This window comes from Ailuropoda melanoleuca, chromosome 13 (genome assembly GCF_002007445.2).
Source record: "Ailuropoda melanoleuca isolate Jingjing chromosome 13, ASM200744v2, whole genome shotgun sequence".
NCBI lineage: Eukaryota > Metazoa > Chordata > Mammalia > Carnivora > Ursidae > Ailuropoda > Ailuropoda melanoleuca.
This window is the reverse complement of record NC_048230.1, coordinates 32,459,192-32,472,104: the sequence shown is the minus strand read 5'-3', so window position 1 is coordinate 32,472,104 and position 12,913 is coordinate 32,459,192. Positions and strand designations below refer to the sequence as shown.

At 56.5% G+C, this 12,913-nt stretch overlaps 1 protein-coding gene across 1 annotated transcript in view; it reads left to right on the top strand.

Annotated features, from left to right (window-relative positions):
- CACNG4 (calcium voltage-gated channel auxiliary subunit gamma 4) overlaps positions 1-12,913 on the top strand; it is a 59,554-nt gene extending 46,641 nt beyond the window's left edge. The window contains exons 2-4 of the mRNA XM_002924622.4: positions 262-345; positions 5,625-5,765; positions 9,919-12,913. Of these exons, the coding sequence (XP_002924668.2) occupies positions 262-345; positions 5,625-5,765; positions 9,919-10,457 (764 nt within the window). The 3' untranslated portion in view covers positions 10,458-12,913. The remainder of the gene's footprint in view (positions 1-261; positions 346-5,624; positions 5,766-9,918) is intronic.

The following is a 12,913-nucleotide window of genomic DNA, read 5'->3' as shown; positions in this document are numbered from 1 at the left end:
GTGGGCCTTTCACTCTTACAGGTGCCCAGATGTGGACCATCGGTGAGATGGTCACCTCCGGGGCGCTGCTCCCTCTGTGCGGTCCTTCTGTGTGTGTGTCTGTCCTCGCACAGACCAGGGATGCCAGAGCGGGCCTTTCTCCTCTCTCCGTGCCCAGGGCCTGCCCAGAGCCTGCCGCACACGTCGAACTTGAGGCTGGACTGAGTGGACGCGTGAACCTATGGCGTGTTTACGGTGTTCTTTCCCTCTTCCTCTCCCCAGGGATCTATAAAGGCCACTGCTTCCGAATCAATCACTTCCCAGAGGACAACGATTATGACCACGACAGCTCGGAGTATCTCCTTCGTAAGCGTCAAGAATTTTTCACTTCCTTGCTGTGCGTGGAGGGGGGAGGGCTGCGGCTGGAGGAAAGACGCGCCGCGTGCGGGTAAAGGGGGTGCTGCTCTCTGGATGCTCTTTTGCTCCCTTTCTGATTCAGAGGTGTTATTCCAGAGGATGGACTTTTGTCCAATGCTGCCATGACATGCTGGGTATCCTAGTGGACTTCCTTGGTGGGTAGGCCCGTGTCTGGGGAGACTGAGGCAGAGCTGGAGCAGATGAGGGTGTGGGCATCCCCCTCCCCAGGGCTGCTGGTTATGGCTAGTTTCAGAGTTGCTGATTGCTGCTGCTGGGCCTGGGGCAAGGAGGTTGAAGACATAGGCTCACCCAGGCCGAGCCTCCTGGGGCACCGTGACACCCCAAGTACTTTGCCCTACCTGCTCTGGACCTGCCCAGCCCACCCCACACACCCAGCATTCTATTCTGGAGAAATCAGAGGAAGCCGCACCCGCAGGCTGCCTGGGGGAGAAGGCAAGGAGGGGTGGCAGACGCAGGCTCTGATGGGGGGGGGGTTGTACGTGCTCTCGGCACCAGCTAGGGGAGTCCCCACCTGTGCCCGGGCCTGTGGCTGGGTTGGCCCCCAGCTTTGACTCGCAGCATATCCTGGACGAGGACAGACCCCATCCCACACCCTAAAGCTGGATCTCATCCCTGGGCCTGGGAATACCTCCGTGGGAGGAAGGATGGAGCCACAGCGAGGGAAGGGGCCTGGACGTGGAAGAACAGCACCATTTTGAAGCCACTTTCCCTTTCCCATTAGCTAAGACACACACAGAGCTGCTCACAGCATCCCCCTCGGGGGCCGGGGCCCGGCTTCATTTATGGAGAATCGATACCAGCGTCCTCAGAGGGAGCACATTTCACTGTGCACCTGCTTATGGATCGTTCGGGTTTTTTTTCCTAAGAGAAAGGATTCTGGTTCTGAGTCATCTGGTGAAACAGTACAGCATGTGGTTCCCAGGGAGCCTGGGAAGTGTTGGGCTGCTCCGGCCGGGCCCAGAACCTGAAAAAATTGGGCTAGATCTGCCTTCCAACCCTCCTCCCTCACCTTCTCTTCTTCCTTCCACGTGTCCTTTCTTTCTGCTTTCTGAGGGCCAACACTGAAGCAAGCAGATAATATTCCACAGGGCCACCGCCCATAGCCATGCAGCTTACGCACTGCTCAAGGAATGCCACTTACATGGACTATGGCATAAATGAGACCCTTCAAGTTGTACAGTGCGTGGCCTGCACAGCCATCCGGGGCGACCCCTGGTGCTCAGCCCGGCGGGGATGGCCCAACTGGAAATCAACCCTGACTCAGAACCTGCCATTCTCTGGCCTACCCAGGGCAATCAGGGGGTTCTTAAGGCTCTGAGAGCAGATTTGCCCCACTGACCAGCCCTGGGGATGTGAGGAGCGAGGCGTGGAAAAACAAACGATCCCCTCCCCATTTCCTGCTTGAGCTTACCTGAGGTTATGGACGTTGGCACTGGCTCTTCCTTTTTACTTCCCTGCCCCATCCCCTCTTTGTCCCCACAGCCCTACAATCTCTTTCTGGATTGTTCTCATGACTATTGACCCAGAGGTCAGACAATGTAGCTTTTTGAGGTCCCAGCAGGAAGCAGCTGGTTTGCTCAGATGGGGAGAATGAAGGGTAGCTGGTGAGGGACTATTTACAAAGGTGTGGGCGGGCTTAAAGAGAACTCCCCCGCCTGGGATGGTGAGTCCACCAGAGCCAGCAGCTAGGGGAGCCGTTCCCCTCCTGGACCTGAACAGATGAGGAAAGCAGGTATGGGGGCTGGCAAGAAGGAAGCCGTGAGGACAGGGCTGCCTGGCAGGAGCTATGGCTTTTGGGAAGGAAGGCAGCCCCCTCACCGCAGCCCGCAGGAAGGAAGCTAAGGGCATAGCACTCCCCTGCGCGCTCCTCCCAAAGCCAGAGGCAAGGGAGCCCAAGGATTCGGCACAGGGCTTGTGCCTTCCGGAGGCCCAGGGCGGGATGTAGAAAGTGGGAACAAGGATGGGGGGGGGGGCAGATCAGGAATGTGCAGCACACTCTCCCACCCAGCTCTAGGCTCCTGCTGTCCTCAGGCTCTGCCCATGGTACCTGAGTTTGGGGGGGCATGCGGGCTAGGAGGGGCCCAGCAGCGATTTTCCCAAATTGATGGTGATGGGACATCAATGAACGCTCATTTGGGAAGGAAATGGGTTCCTCCGGTCTGTGGTAGGGGGACCGGCTGGTTCATTTACAAGCCTGGAGAGGCCCAAGGAAGAGAAGAAGTGATGGCTTTGGGCCGGTAGCTCCAGTGGCTGATGGAATCGGGGTGGAGCGCTGACCTAACTCTCCATCAAGGAGGTGTTTTTCCTCCTTGTTGGAAACAGCGGCTGCGGAAACGGAACTGGTCCTGAAACGAGGTTCAGAGGGCACGTAGCTCTGAGCTTCAGCCACAGGAAGGGCAGCATCCTGGACAGGCCAAGGTCACGGTCACCGTGGCCATCCCCCCTGATTCCCGTTATTCGGTCCTCTGGTCCCCAGACTATTGTGATCCCAAAAATGTGTAGACGCACAGGAGAGAGAGACAAGGGTCACGAGAGTTCATTTAAGCACCCGTTTAACAAAAAGTGATTATGGGCCTACGTGCCAGGCACTGTATTAGGCATGTGGGGGTACTGCAGTGAACAAAACAGAGGTCTGCCATCCTGGTGCTGACATTCCAGTGGAGAACAGGTGGGTCAGAGAAGGTCACAGAAGGTTCCATGTTGTTTCTCTGTGGGAGAGCCTGTTGGGGGGCAGCCTAACTGTCTGGGGATGGGGTATCAGGCCGGATAGGTCCGAGGCTGTGCTCTGCACACCCTGTCTTCGACAATTCAAGGGCAAGGTCAACGTTCGGGCCATGCATTCTGAAGTCTTCCCGAGAAACCAGGCTTGTGCACTGAGTTACATAACCGTCAGAGGGCTTCCTCCCGGCCTTGGGGCTCTGGCAGTGCCCCCACTGGTTTGTAGATCCACAGGCAGGTGGGGGGGTTGGAGGGGTCACCACCCCACACCGTGCCTGCCATGTCTTTTCCACCGGCCCTGCTGGCCCCAGGGATTCCTGTCCATCCTGCCCTGTGCCTGGTGCCCCCTTTCCAGGCTCCCCATCTTCTCATTAGGTAGCTGATTTCTGTGCTAAGCCTGGCAGTGCTGGTGCCACGGCTGGTGGGAGGCCGTGATGTGCCTGAGGCTGAGTTAGAAGGAGGTACCCATCCTCTAGACAGACATAGGTTCTTGCCACGGCTTGATTTGGCCATGAGGCATGGGCTGGACCTCAGCCCTGCTTGTCCCTCAGCTCTGTGCAAGACCCAACCCGCACCACTGTCCACAGTGACCCCCGCTGGCGTCTGCATACCCGGGGCTCTGGGATGAGCCCGTGTGGCAAAGGACAGGTGCACACAGGACTTACCTGGCAGGATGGATGTCTCTGAGCCAAGTCCGACCTCGGGGACCTTAGAGGCACTGGGCTTCCTCCTCCCCAGCCCCTCCAACCCGTCTGCAGAACGAGGACATCTAGGGGGAGCCGATCCCGGATTTTTCGGGCCAGCAGGGCTCAGAGGCATGTTTGCAGAGCCCATGGGAAACCTCCCAGAGCCTGTGGCTGCGAGAAGGCAGAGGAAGGAGGAGGAGATGCTGGAAAGAAGAGTTTTATTTAATGCCCCCAACAAAGCCCCCTCTGTGAAGCAGGGCACACACTGGTGGGCTTACAAGAAAGGAGACAAATGCTGCCTTCAGAGGCTGAGAGGCCGCAAACTGGGTCAGCTGGCTCAGAAACTGGCGCCTGCCAGGGCTCCCCGGCTCACTGTCCCCTGCTGGGGCCACCAGGGGTCCGTGCAGCCAGGATTTCTGCTGGGCTGGGAGACCAGCGGGCGCGGGCAGGCTAAGCTCGGGGCTCCTCCTGGCCTGCCTCCCAGGCAGACGCTAGGGAGAGGGACCCACGTCCCCATAGCCCTTCCGAAATGCAGGGAGTAGATTCTTTTCCTAGGGCCACCATGCTAAAGTACCACGCTGGGTGGCTTCAAACAACAGGAATTTACTGTGATTTGCTCTCGCACAATGTGGAGGCCGAAGTCTTCAAGGGGTGTTGGGCAGGCTGAGCTCCCTCCACAGGCCCCAGGGGAGAATGTGTCCTGGCCTCTCCCAGCGTCTGTGGCTTCCAGCTCTCCTCGACTTGGGGCCACTTCACCCCTTTCTCTGCCTCTGTCTTCACACGCTTCTCCCCTGGGCCCCTTGTCTTCTGCCTGTGTCTCTCCCTCTTCTTACGCGGGCTCTTGTCCTTGGATCTGGGACCCACCCTCATCTAGGGCGGTGCCATCTCGAGATCCTTCATTGAATCACATCTGCAAAGACCTTTTATCCAAATAAAAGTCACATTCACAGGTTCCCGTTGTCAGAAGTCCGCTGCCCTGGCCCCCCCCCCCCCAGTCAGTGGCAGAGCAAATGCGCAGGTCCAGCCCTGGCAGACAGAGAGGTCCATGCATGGCCCGCTCTGTCCCGCCGTCTCCTCCTCTGTGACCTCGGGAGGTCCTGGCTTGCACATCCTTGTCTGTCACGGGGGGTGATGACAGTGATGAAGACGCCAGAGAGAAAAGCTGTCACTTAGGGAGTGTGTGCTATGCCCAGGCCCTGTGCTAAGCCCCTTATTCGTCCAAAAGCAGCCGTAGGATGGAAGTACTACTGTGACCTCTTTCTACAAATGGGGGGGCTGAGTTTTAGGAGACCTGATTTGACCACGGCCACATAGCTGGCATGTCGCAGAGCAGACACAGACCCGCCTGACGCCAAAGCCTGTGTTCTCAGCTACCCATCCGAGCTGCCTCTTGTGGACACCACTGCCCAGGCTTCCAGAGGCTTCTTAGACAGTGTCCGTGAAAGGCTCAGTGGGCTGTGAGGTCTCATCTGAATGGAAGGCAGACCAGCGTTTTCATGGCGGTCATTGTAGCTCCTTGATGCCATTGAGGGGCTCTCCTGCCTTCGGGCTGGCAGAAGTGTGACCTGCACCCAGAGAGAGCCTAAGTGAGCTAGGGGCAGACGTGACCCCAGGCCACCCGGCGTCCCGCAGGGAGTAACCGGAAGGCCCGGGCCATCACTTGAGTCTGGTCCAGCTGCCCCCACCCGGCCTCAAGGTCAGGGCACGGGCTCCGAGCTTCAGGGCTCCTGGCCAGTGCTGGTGGCCAGGCCCCGGATGGCAGCCCGTCTCACTGGCCTCTGCTCTGTGTCCCGCCCCACCCAGGCATCGTGCGCGCCTCCAGTGTCTTCCCCATCCTCAGCACCATCCTGCTGCTGCTCGGCGGGCTTTGCATCGGCGCCGGAAGGTTTTACAGCCACAAGAACAACATCGTCCTCAGCGCGGGCATCCTCTTTGTGGCTGCAGGTGAGCCACCCGCTCTGTCCCCCTGCACGGGGTGCACGTCCTGGTGCGTGCATGGGGGCGGGGGGAGGGCAGACGTAAGGTCATTGTTCGTAATTGATGTCAGACGTCCAGGTGTGAGGGGGGCTGGAGCGGGGACTGGGGAGAATGGCTCGGGGGCACGGGGTCCCCTCTTGGCGTGATGAAAAATGTCCTGAACCTAGATAGCGGTGGTGGGTGCACCCACCCGTTGACCTACGTTGTCAACGTAGTCGATGCCACTTTAAAGTTGTGCACTTTAAAGGGTTAATTTGTGCTCTGTGAATTTCACCTCGACCAAAAACATAAGTAAGTCCAAGTGTGCAGAGCGCCCCAAGGAGGCAGTGCTGCTGTCTCACAACCCTGTGATGGGGAAGCCTGGCTGAGTCGGGGGGCCAGGGAGGTAGGTACCCAGAGGGACTCAACGGAAGCCAGGACCTGAAGGAGCTGACCAGGTGAGGACAGGGTAGAAGGGGTACAGAACTGGCAAGGGTGTACCTCGGAGCCACCCCCACCGTGACCCAGTGAAAACCCACAGAGCTGTGAGTGATGGTAACACATGCCCCGCCTACCTGGTCCAAAACAGCTTCACACTATCACTCCTCTGAGTCTCGATGGAGACATTTCAATGTGTGCCTTGCCACTGCAGACGTGGGAGAACTCCAGGCCAGAAATAGGTCTCATGGCTGGCCAGTGGGTGGTGGGGGCAGATAAACAGCCCAGGACAAAACTCCGGGTTTTCTGGCCTGAGTCACCGGGGGCACCTGCCAGGTGGCCAGTGGCGTCCTGGAGGCTCTGGGCAGTGCCTGTGGGGTTCAGATAAACTTGCAACAAGGGTTCCTGTCTGGAGAAACAGGACCTGCCTGATGTCTTAGGCCTTCTAGTAAGTAAGTTTGAGATGTGTTACAAAGTTCAGTGATACTTTTTTTTTTAAAAGATTTTATTTACTTATCTGAGAGAGAGAGCAAGAGAGAGAACACCAGGGGTGGGAGGCAGAGGGAGAGGGAGAAGCAGTCTCCCCACTGAGCATGGGGCTTGATCCCAGGACCCCAGGATCATGACCTGAGCCAAAGGCAGATGCTTAACTGAGACTCCCAGGCACCCCGAGTTCAGGGATTCTTCCCTAAATTGTTACCATAGGTCCTTGCAAGGCCTTACCAGTGTTCTTGCTGTCAAAGCATCTTTCTTCTTCCCCCGGTCTGGTGAGGGAGCCCTAGCTGGCCTGGGCTCTGCATCCTAGAACAGCCCAGTAGTCCCATGATGTTGACAGTGAGAATCCCAGTAATGGCGGTGGTCGCTAGTGGTCCTTGGTGGTCGAGCTTCCTTCGCTGCGGATGGGGGCGGGGCGATCTTGGGGAGGAGGGGTTGGAAGGGCCTCACAGTGCCTGTTCCCATCTTGTCCTCTCCTCACGATTTCTCTGAGAGAAGGAAGGTGACTTCAGGGCCAAAACAGTTAAGGAACTGGCTCAAAATCTTTCAGCCGGCTTCTTATGCTCCTTCCTCCACATCACTTCTGCTTCTGTGTCCTTCCACAGCAATAAATAATGTGTGTGTGTGTGTGTGTGTGTCTCTGAGAGGGCTGTATGTGTGTCAGGGGATGTGCATGTGTGTGTGTTGGCAAGGAAAGCCTGAGTGTGGAGTCTCCTTCTTGGCCGGGTGCCCCTCCCTTTCCTTCTTGTCCCTGCCAGGAGTAGAGGTGGGAAGATAGGGGTACACCCCATTCTCTCTCCTCCTTTGAGCCCCCAGATTTCTGAAGGTGTGAACCATTAACGAAGTCCCTGCCATGAGGTTTGAGTCCTGTCCGCTTTCCTTTCCCCAAGGAAGGGAAAGAAGGCTTGCACCAACACCAGCTACATATTAGGGCCATGGTACCAGGTGCTGAGTGAGCACAACCATAGCATCCCAGATTCTGAGGAGGCCGTCAGGTGGCCCAGGTGGCTTCCCTGAGGTCACATGGTGGCAGAGACACAGGCTGCCCCATGCTGTCAGCCTCCAAGGTAAGGTGCCCTCTGCAGCTGCCCATTTCCCCAGGAGGAACCATACAAAGCCATATCCAGATGTTCCAGGTCACCGGAGGCATGGTGGAATCCTGGGTCCGGGGGCACTCAGCTAAAAACATGGGTCCAGAGAGGAAAGGAAGCAGTGACAAGGAGCCATCACGGCAGGCAAGCAAGGCCATGTTCATTGGTTCCTGTTTATTCCCTGGTGTATGGAAACTTTGATCATGGGCCAAGGCAGTGGCAGGCCAGGGGTCATGCAGAGGGCCCCGAGTTCCAGGCCACTCCAGCCCCAGCCATAAGGTGATTTAGGCCCATAAAGCATTTCAGGTGGGAAATGGTCAAAGCCTTGGGAAAGGTACGGTTCAGAGGCTGGGAGAGCCTGGAGCACACCATCCACACTGGGATCTCTGCAAGAGGTGAATGGACAACGGACATGGGCAGTGTATAGACCATACAACACATTACTTCACAGTGAAACACAATGGATTAGAATAGAATGGAAAAGCATGTTCACTGTGTGCCAGGTGCTATTATAAGTGCTTTGTCTATATTAGCTCATTTAATCCTCACATCCGCCCTGTGACACGCATACCACTGGGGTTCCCGTTTTGCACGTGAGAATACGGAGACACAGGAAGCTGAGCAACTTGCCCAAAGTTCCACAGCTGATAGTTGGCAGAACCGGGATTCAAACCCAGGCAGCTTGGCTCTACTGAACTTCACTTATAATGAGATGAAATCAAACAGAGCCAGCCAACAGGTGACGGTACCTCACGTCTCAGACTGGCAAAGATCCAGCCGTGTGATAGAACAAACTATAGGCTGTTGAGACACTTTGTGCTCCTGTGGAAGGCCCTGGGGCGGTGACTCTGAATTCAAAACACAAAACACAACATGGTACCCTGGACGGATCCTGGAACAGAAAAAGAACATCAGTGGAAACCCCAGTGAAATCCAAGTAAAGCCTGGAGGGTACTGAGTAGCAATGTACACGGGGGGCTTCCTGGTTGTGACAGATGTACATGGTAATGTCAGCTGTTCATGGGGGACACCAGGTGAGGAGGTAGAAAGGAGCTCTCCGTACTATCTTCACAACTTTCCAATACATCGAACATCCCCAAAGTTTATTTTTATGTTTTGAAACGCACATACCCATTGAGGCAGCAGATTCACATCAAGGAATTCATCCCGCAGTTGTACTTATGCGTGTGTGACATGGTGTGGACACAAGGATGTCCGTGACAACTCTGTCACAGCACAGGGCTGGAAGCTCTCTGAACGTCCACAGTAGAGGCCTGGTTACTGTCCATGCAGTGGTTGCCATGTGCACTCAGAAAGACAGACGGCTCTCTCGGTCCTGACCTGGAACCATCTACCAGGTGGACTGTTCCATGAAGAGGCAAGGGGACAAAGAGTATCGTGCAAAGAAAAAAATAGATGTGTGTGTGGGTGTGGGTGTGTGTGTATGTGTATGTGTGTGAGTGAAATAGAGAATGAGAGAAAGAGAGAGGGAGAGAGAGACTGGATATAACAATAATATAAGAAAGAAGAACAGGGGCACCTGGGTGGCTCAGTCCGTTAAGCATCTGCCTTCAGCTCAGCTCATGATCTCAGGGTCCTGGGATTGAGCCCCGCATCGGGCTCCTTGCTCAGTGGGGAGTCTGCTTCTCCCTCTCCCTCTGACCCTCCCCCTGTTTGTGCATGCTCTCTCTCAAATAAATAAACAAAATCCTTAAAAAAAGAAAGAAAGAAAGAAGAGAAAGAAAGAGAAAGAAGAAAGAAAGAGAAAGAAGAAAGAAAGAAGAAAGAAAGAAAGAAAGAAGAAAGAAAGAAGAAAGAAAGAAAGAAAGAAAGAAAGAAAGAAAGAAAGAAGAAAGAAAGAAAGAAAGAAAAAGAAAGAAAGAGGAACAATAGCCACCGTCAGGACGGCAACTGGGCAGCTAAGTGCCTGCATGTTATTGCACACCTCATCTGAACTTATACTTTACTACCCATTCAAAACAAACTACTTAAAAGAAAAGTTCGCGACCAGAATAAAGCAACGCCTATCGAAGGGAGTGTGGCCGCCAGGCCCTCCTCTGCTTGTCCAGCTGCGGGTCTAACCTCTGCCTCACCCCCCCCTTCTGCTTCTCTTTCAGGCCTCAGCAACATCATCGGCATCATTGTCTACATTTCCAGCAACACGGGCGACCCAAGTGACAAGCGTGACGAAGACAAAAAAAACCATTACAACTACGGTTGGTCTTTTTACTTTGGAGCCCTGTCCTTCATTGTGGCCGAGACCGTGGGTGTCCTGGCTGTAAACATTTACATTGAGAAAAACAAAGAGTTGAGATTTAAGACCAAACGGGAGTTCCTCAAGGCTCCCTCCTCGTCTCCCTACGCCAGGATGCCGAGCTACAGATACCGACGACGGCGCTCGAGGTCCAGCTCCAGGTCCACCGAGGCCTCTCCGTCCAGGGCGGCGTCTCCAGTGGGCCTGAAGATCACCGGGGCCATCCCCATGGGCGAGCTGTCAATGTACACGCTGTCCAGGGAGCCCCTCAAGGTGACCACCGCCGCCAGCTACAGCCCCGACCAGGAGGCCAGCTTCCTGCAGGTGCACGACTTCTTCCAGCAGGACCTGAAGGAAGGCTTGCACGTCAGCATGCTGAACCGGCGGACGACCCCTGTGTGAGCTGCCCCTTCCTCTTCGCACCGGCCTCGCCCCAGAACAGCTGTGTGGATCCCACACGAGGGCACCTGCCCCTTCAGACGGCCCAACAGTGGACTGAAGCCAAACCCAACCCTCCCTGGTCTCCGGCAAGTGTCGTGGGCTGGCTCAGCGCGAAGCCACCCTGGAGACGGGAAATGGAGGCAGAAGGCTGACTTTGTCCCCAGAGAGGGTGTTTGATACCCCAGGGTTCTGAAATCTCCCGAGGCTGCACGGCCTTGAGAGACCCGGGGAAGACAAAAATTGAGCCATTATCTCCTCTTGGAAACACATCTTGCCAGAAGAATGGGCTTTCAGGGTCCTCCCTCCCTGCCTGGGTGCTGGGCCACCGGGAGGGCTTCCCCGGGCACACAGGGACCTTTGGACACTGGTCCGCTGCTTTCTGATCTGAGGTTTCCATGTCCATGAGCCGGAAACGAGGAAGCCGAAAGCTGCCCCTTCCTCTCTGTCCGCCCTCTCTCTCTCTCTCCCCCTCTCTCTCTGGCAGTGGCCGGTTGTTGAAATAACAGTAATCCTGAGGAGAACGCCCTGCGGCCAACTGGTGCTTTGGCCTTTGCGCTGTCCTGGGGCCGGCTTCCCTCGACCTGAGGAGACCAAGGCCTGTGGAAGAATCCGCAGAGGGGGAAGCCTTCGCGGGCCAGGGGGGCGAAGTAAAGGCCGGAGTCTGTTGCTGGCATTCCTATCCGCTTTTAGACGGTTCCGCCTCACACGGAAAGGGCAGAACACATGGACGATACCGGAGGGTACTGGAAGATTCCACGGGTCCGAGGAAGGGTGGCCGTGTGGCCTCTTGCTGGGTCGCTCCCCAGGGACCTGAGGAGCCACTCTGTCCCTCCTCGGGGAGAGGAGGGGGCAGACGCCCCCCGCCCCGCCGCCCCCACTGGTATTTGGCAACAGGAGCCTGAACTTCTGAGCAAGAAAGGGAGACCCAAGGGTGAACAGCGACCAAAAAATCAGATCAAACGTGCATTTCCTAAGCGGTCATTAATCATGATTTATTGCCAATAAAGGCCAGGAGAGCAAAGGACATTCATTTCTTCATCTTAAAAAGGCAGCAGCAGCCCCGCCCCGACTCCCAGGACTGTGATTCATTCTGCCACCACCTGAACGGCTCAGCCAAGAACGTTCGGACGTAAGGGCCGCACCGTGCTGTCCTTCCTCCTCGCGAGGGGGACATCCCAGCACCGGGGGGGCCTGGGAGGCGGCTCCGTGTTTGACGTTCTTTCCACCCACAACCATTCCTCCCCCTCCCGAAGCAAGCAGAGAACGTGGAAGCGTGTGTGGGTTCAGAAGCCAAACTTTCTGGAACAGGGAGCTCACCCTCTTTTATATCAAAGACGTGCTTTCTAAAGACCAATCCTTTCTTACTTTTTGAGACTTGGTAATCCGATCTCGAGCGGTTGTCTGTGGTCCCAGTAGCTGTCATCCTTAGAAGAGACAAGCAAATTCTTACCTCAGCCACCTGCTCAGTGACCCCACCCCCACCCCCCTGGGCGGACTCAGGCCCTAGTTCAGACCTGGGTCATGGTCGTTGCCATCCTTCTTCACCCCCCAGAGAGGAGATCTCCACGGGGACCCCTCGCCTGACCGCCCTGGAGCGCGGGCCAGCGGAGGCGCGGTGTGCTGGGGCCCCTTTGTGCTTGCTGGAAACCCCTTCCTCCCGTTGAGGTTGGCTTTCTGTGGTGGTTTCTCCAAGCATGTGCTGCAGTGAATGCTGGAGGGTCAGGGCCCGTGGCCTGCCCTGCTGGGGGCCAGCCCCGTCCCTGCCCTGCCCCCGCCCCGACCGCCCTCGGCGTTCCCCCATGGAGGACACCCTCGCACCAGGGGGCAAAATCTGGGAACCCATCCCCCAGCGAGGTCCCCAGGCTCTTCTGTCACTTCCCAAAGCCAGGCAGCCGTGCTGTTTCTACCACGTAAGCCACTTCCACACCTGCTGCCCTGGAAGTTTCTATCATTTGACGGAGAAAGCTGTGTTCCAATGAATCCTACCTCTTGCCCAGTCCCAGGCAGAGAACGTGGGGCCCAACTCTAGGGACCAGGAAAGAGTAGAAAAGAAGCCACAAAGGAGGACAGAAGAGCAGGGAACAGAACCACCTCAACGCCCCTGGTCTTCATAGCTTTGCTCCCCGCCGTGCCCCGGGCTCCTGGCCCCTCCACCCCGGTTCACCCGTCCTGCTCACCGCCTCTCCGCCAGGGCTGCCCGGGGACATGGGCAGAGCTGGCTCCCTGCCACCTGTCAGTCCGAGACCTTGCGTCCATTGGGGGACGCGGTGGCCTGCACCCGCCCCTCCCATCCCGCTGCCCTCTCCAGCCAGCCCCTGTGTGTGTCTCCAGTTAAGCATCTGTGACTCCTGTACCTACTACTGGTTTCGGGTTGTTAGTTCTGTCTTTTTTTTAATTAAATAAAAACATTTTTAAAA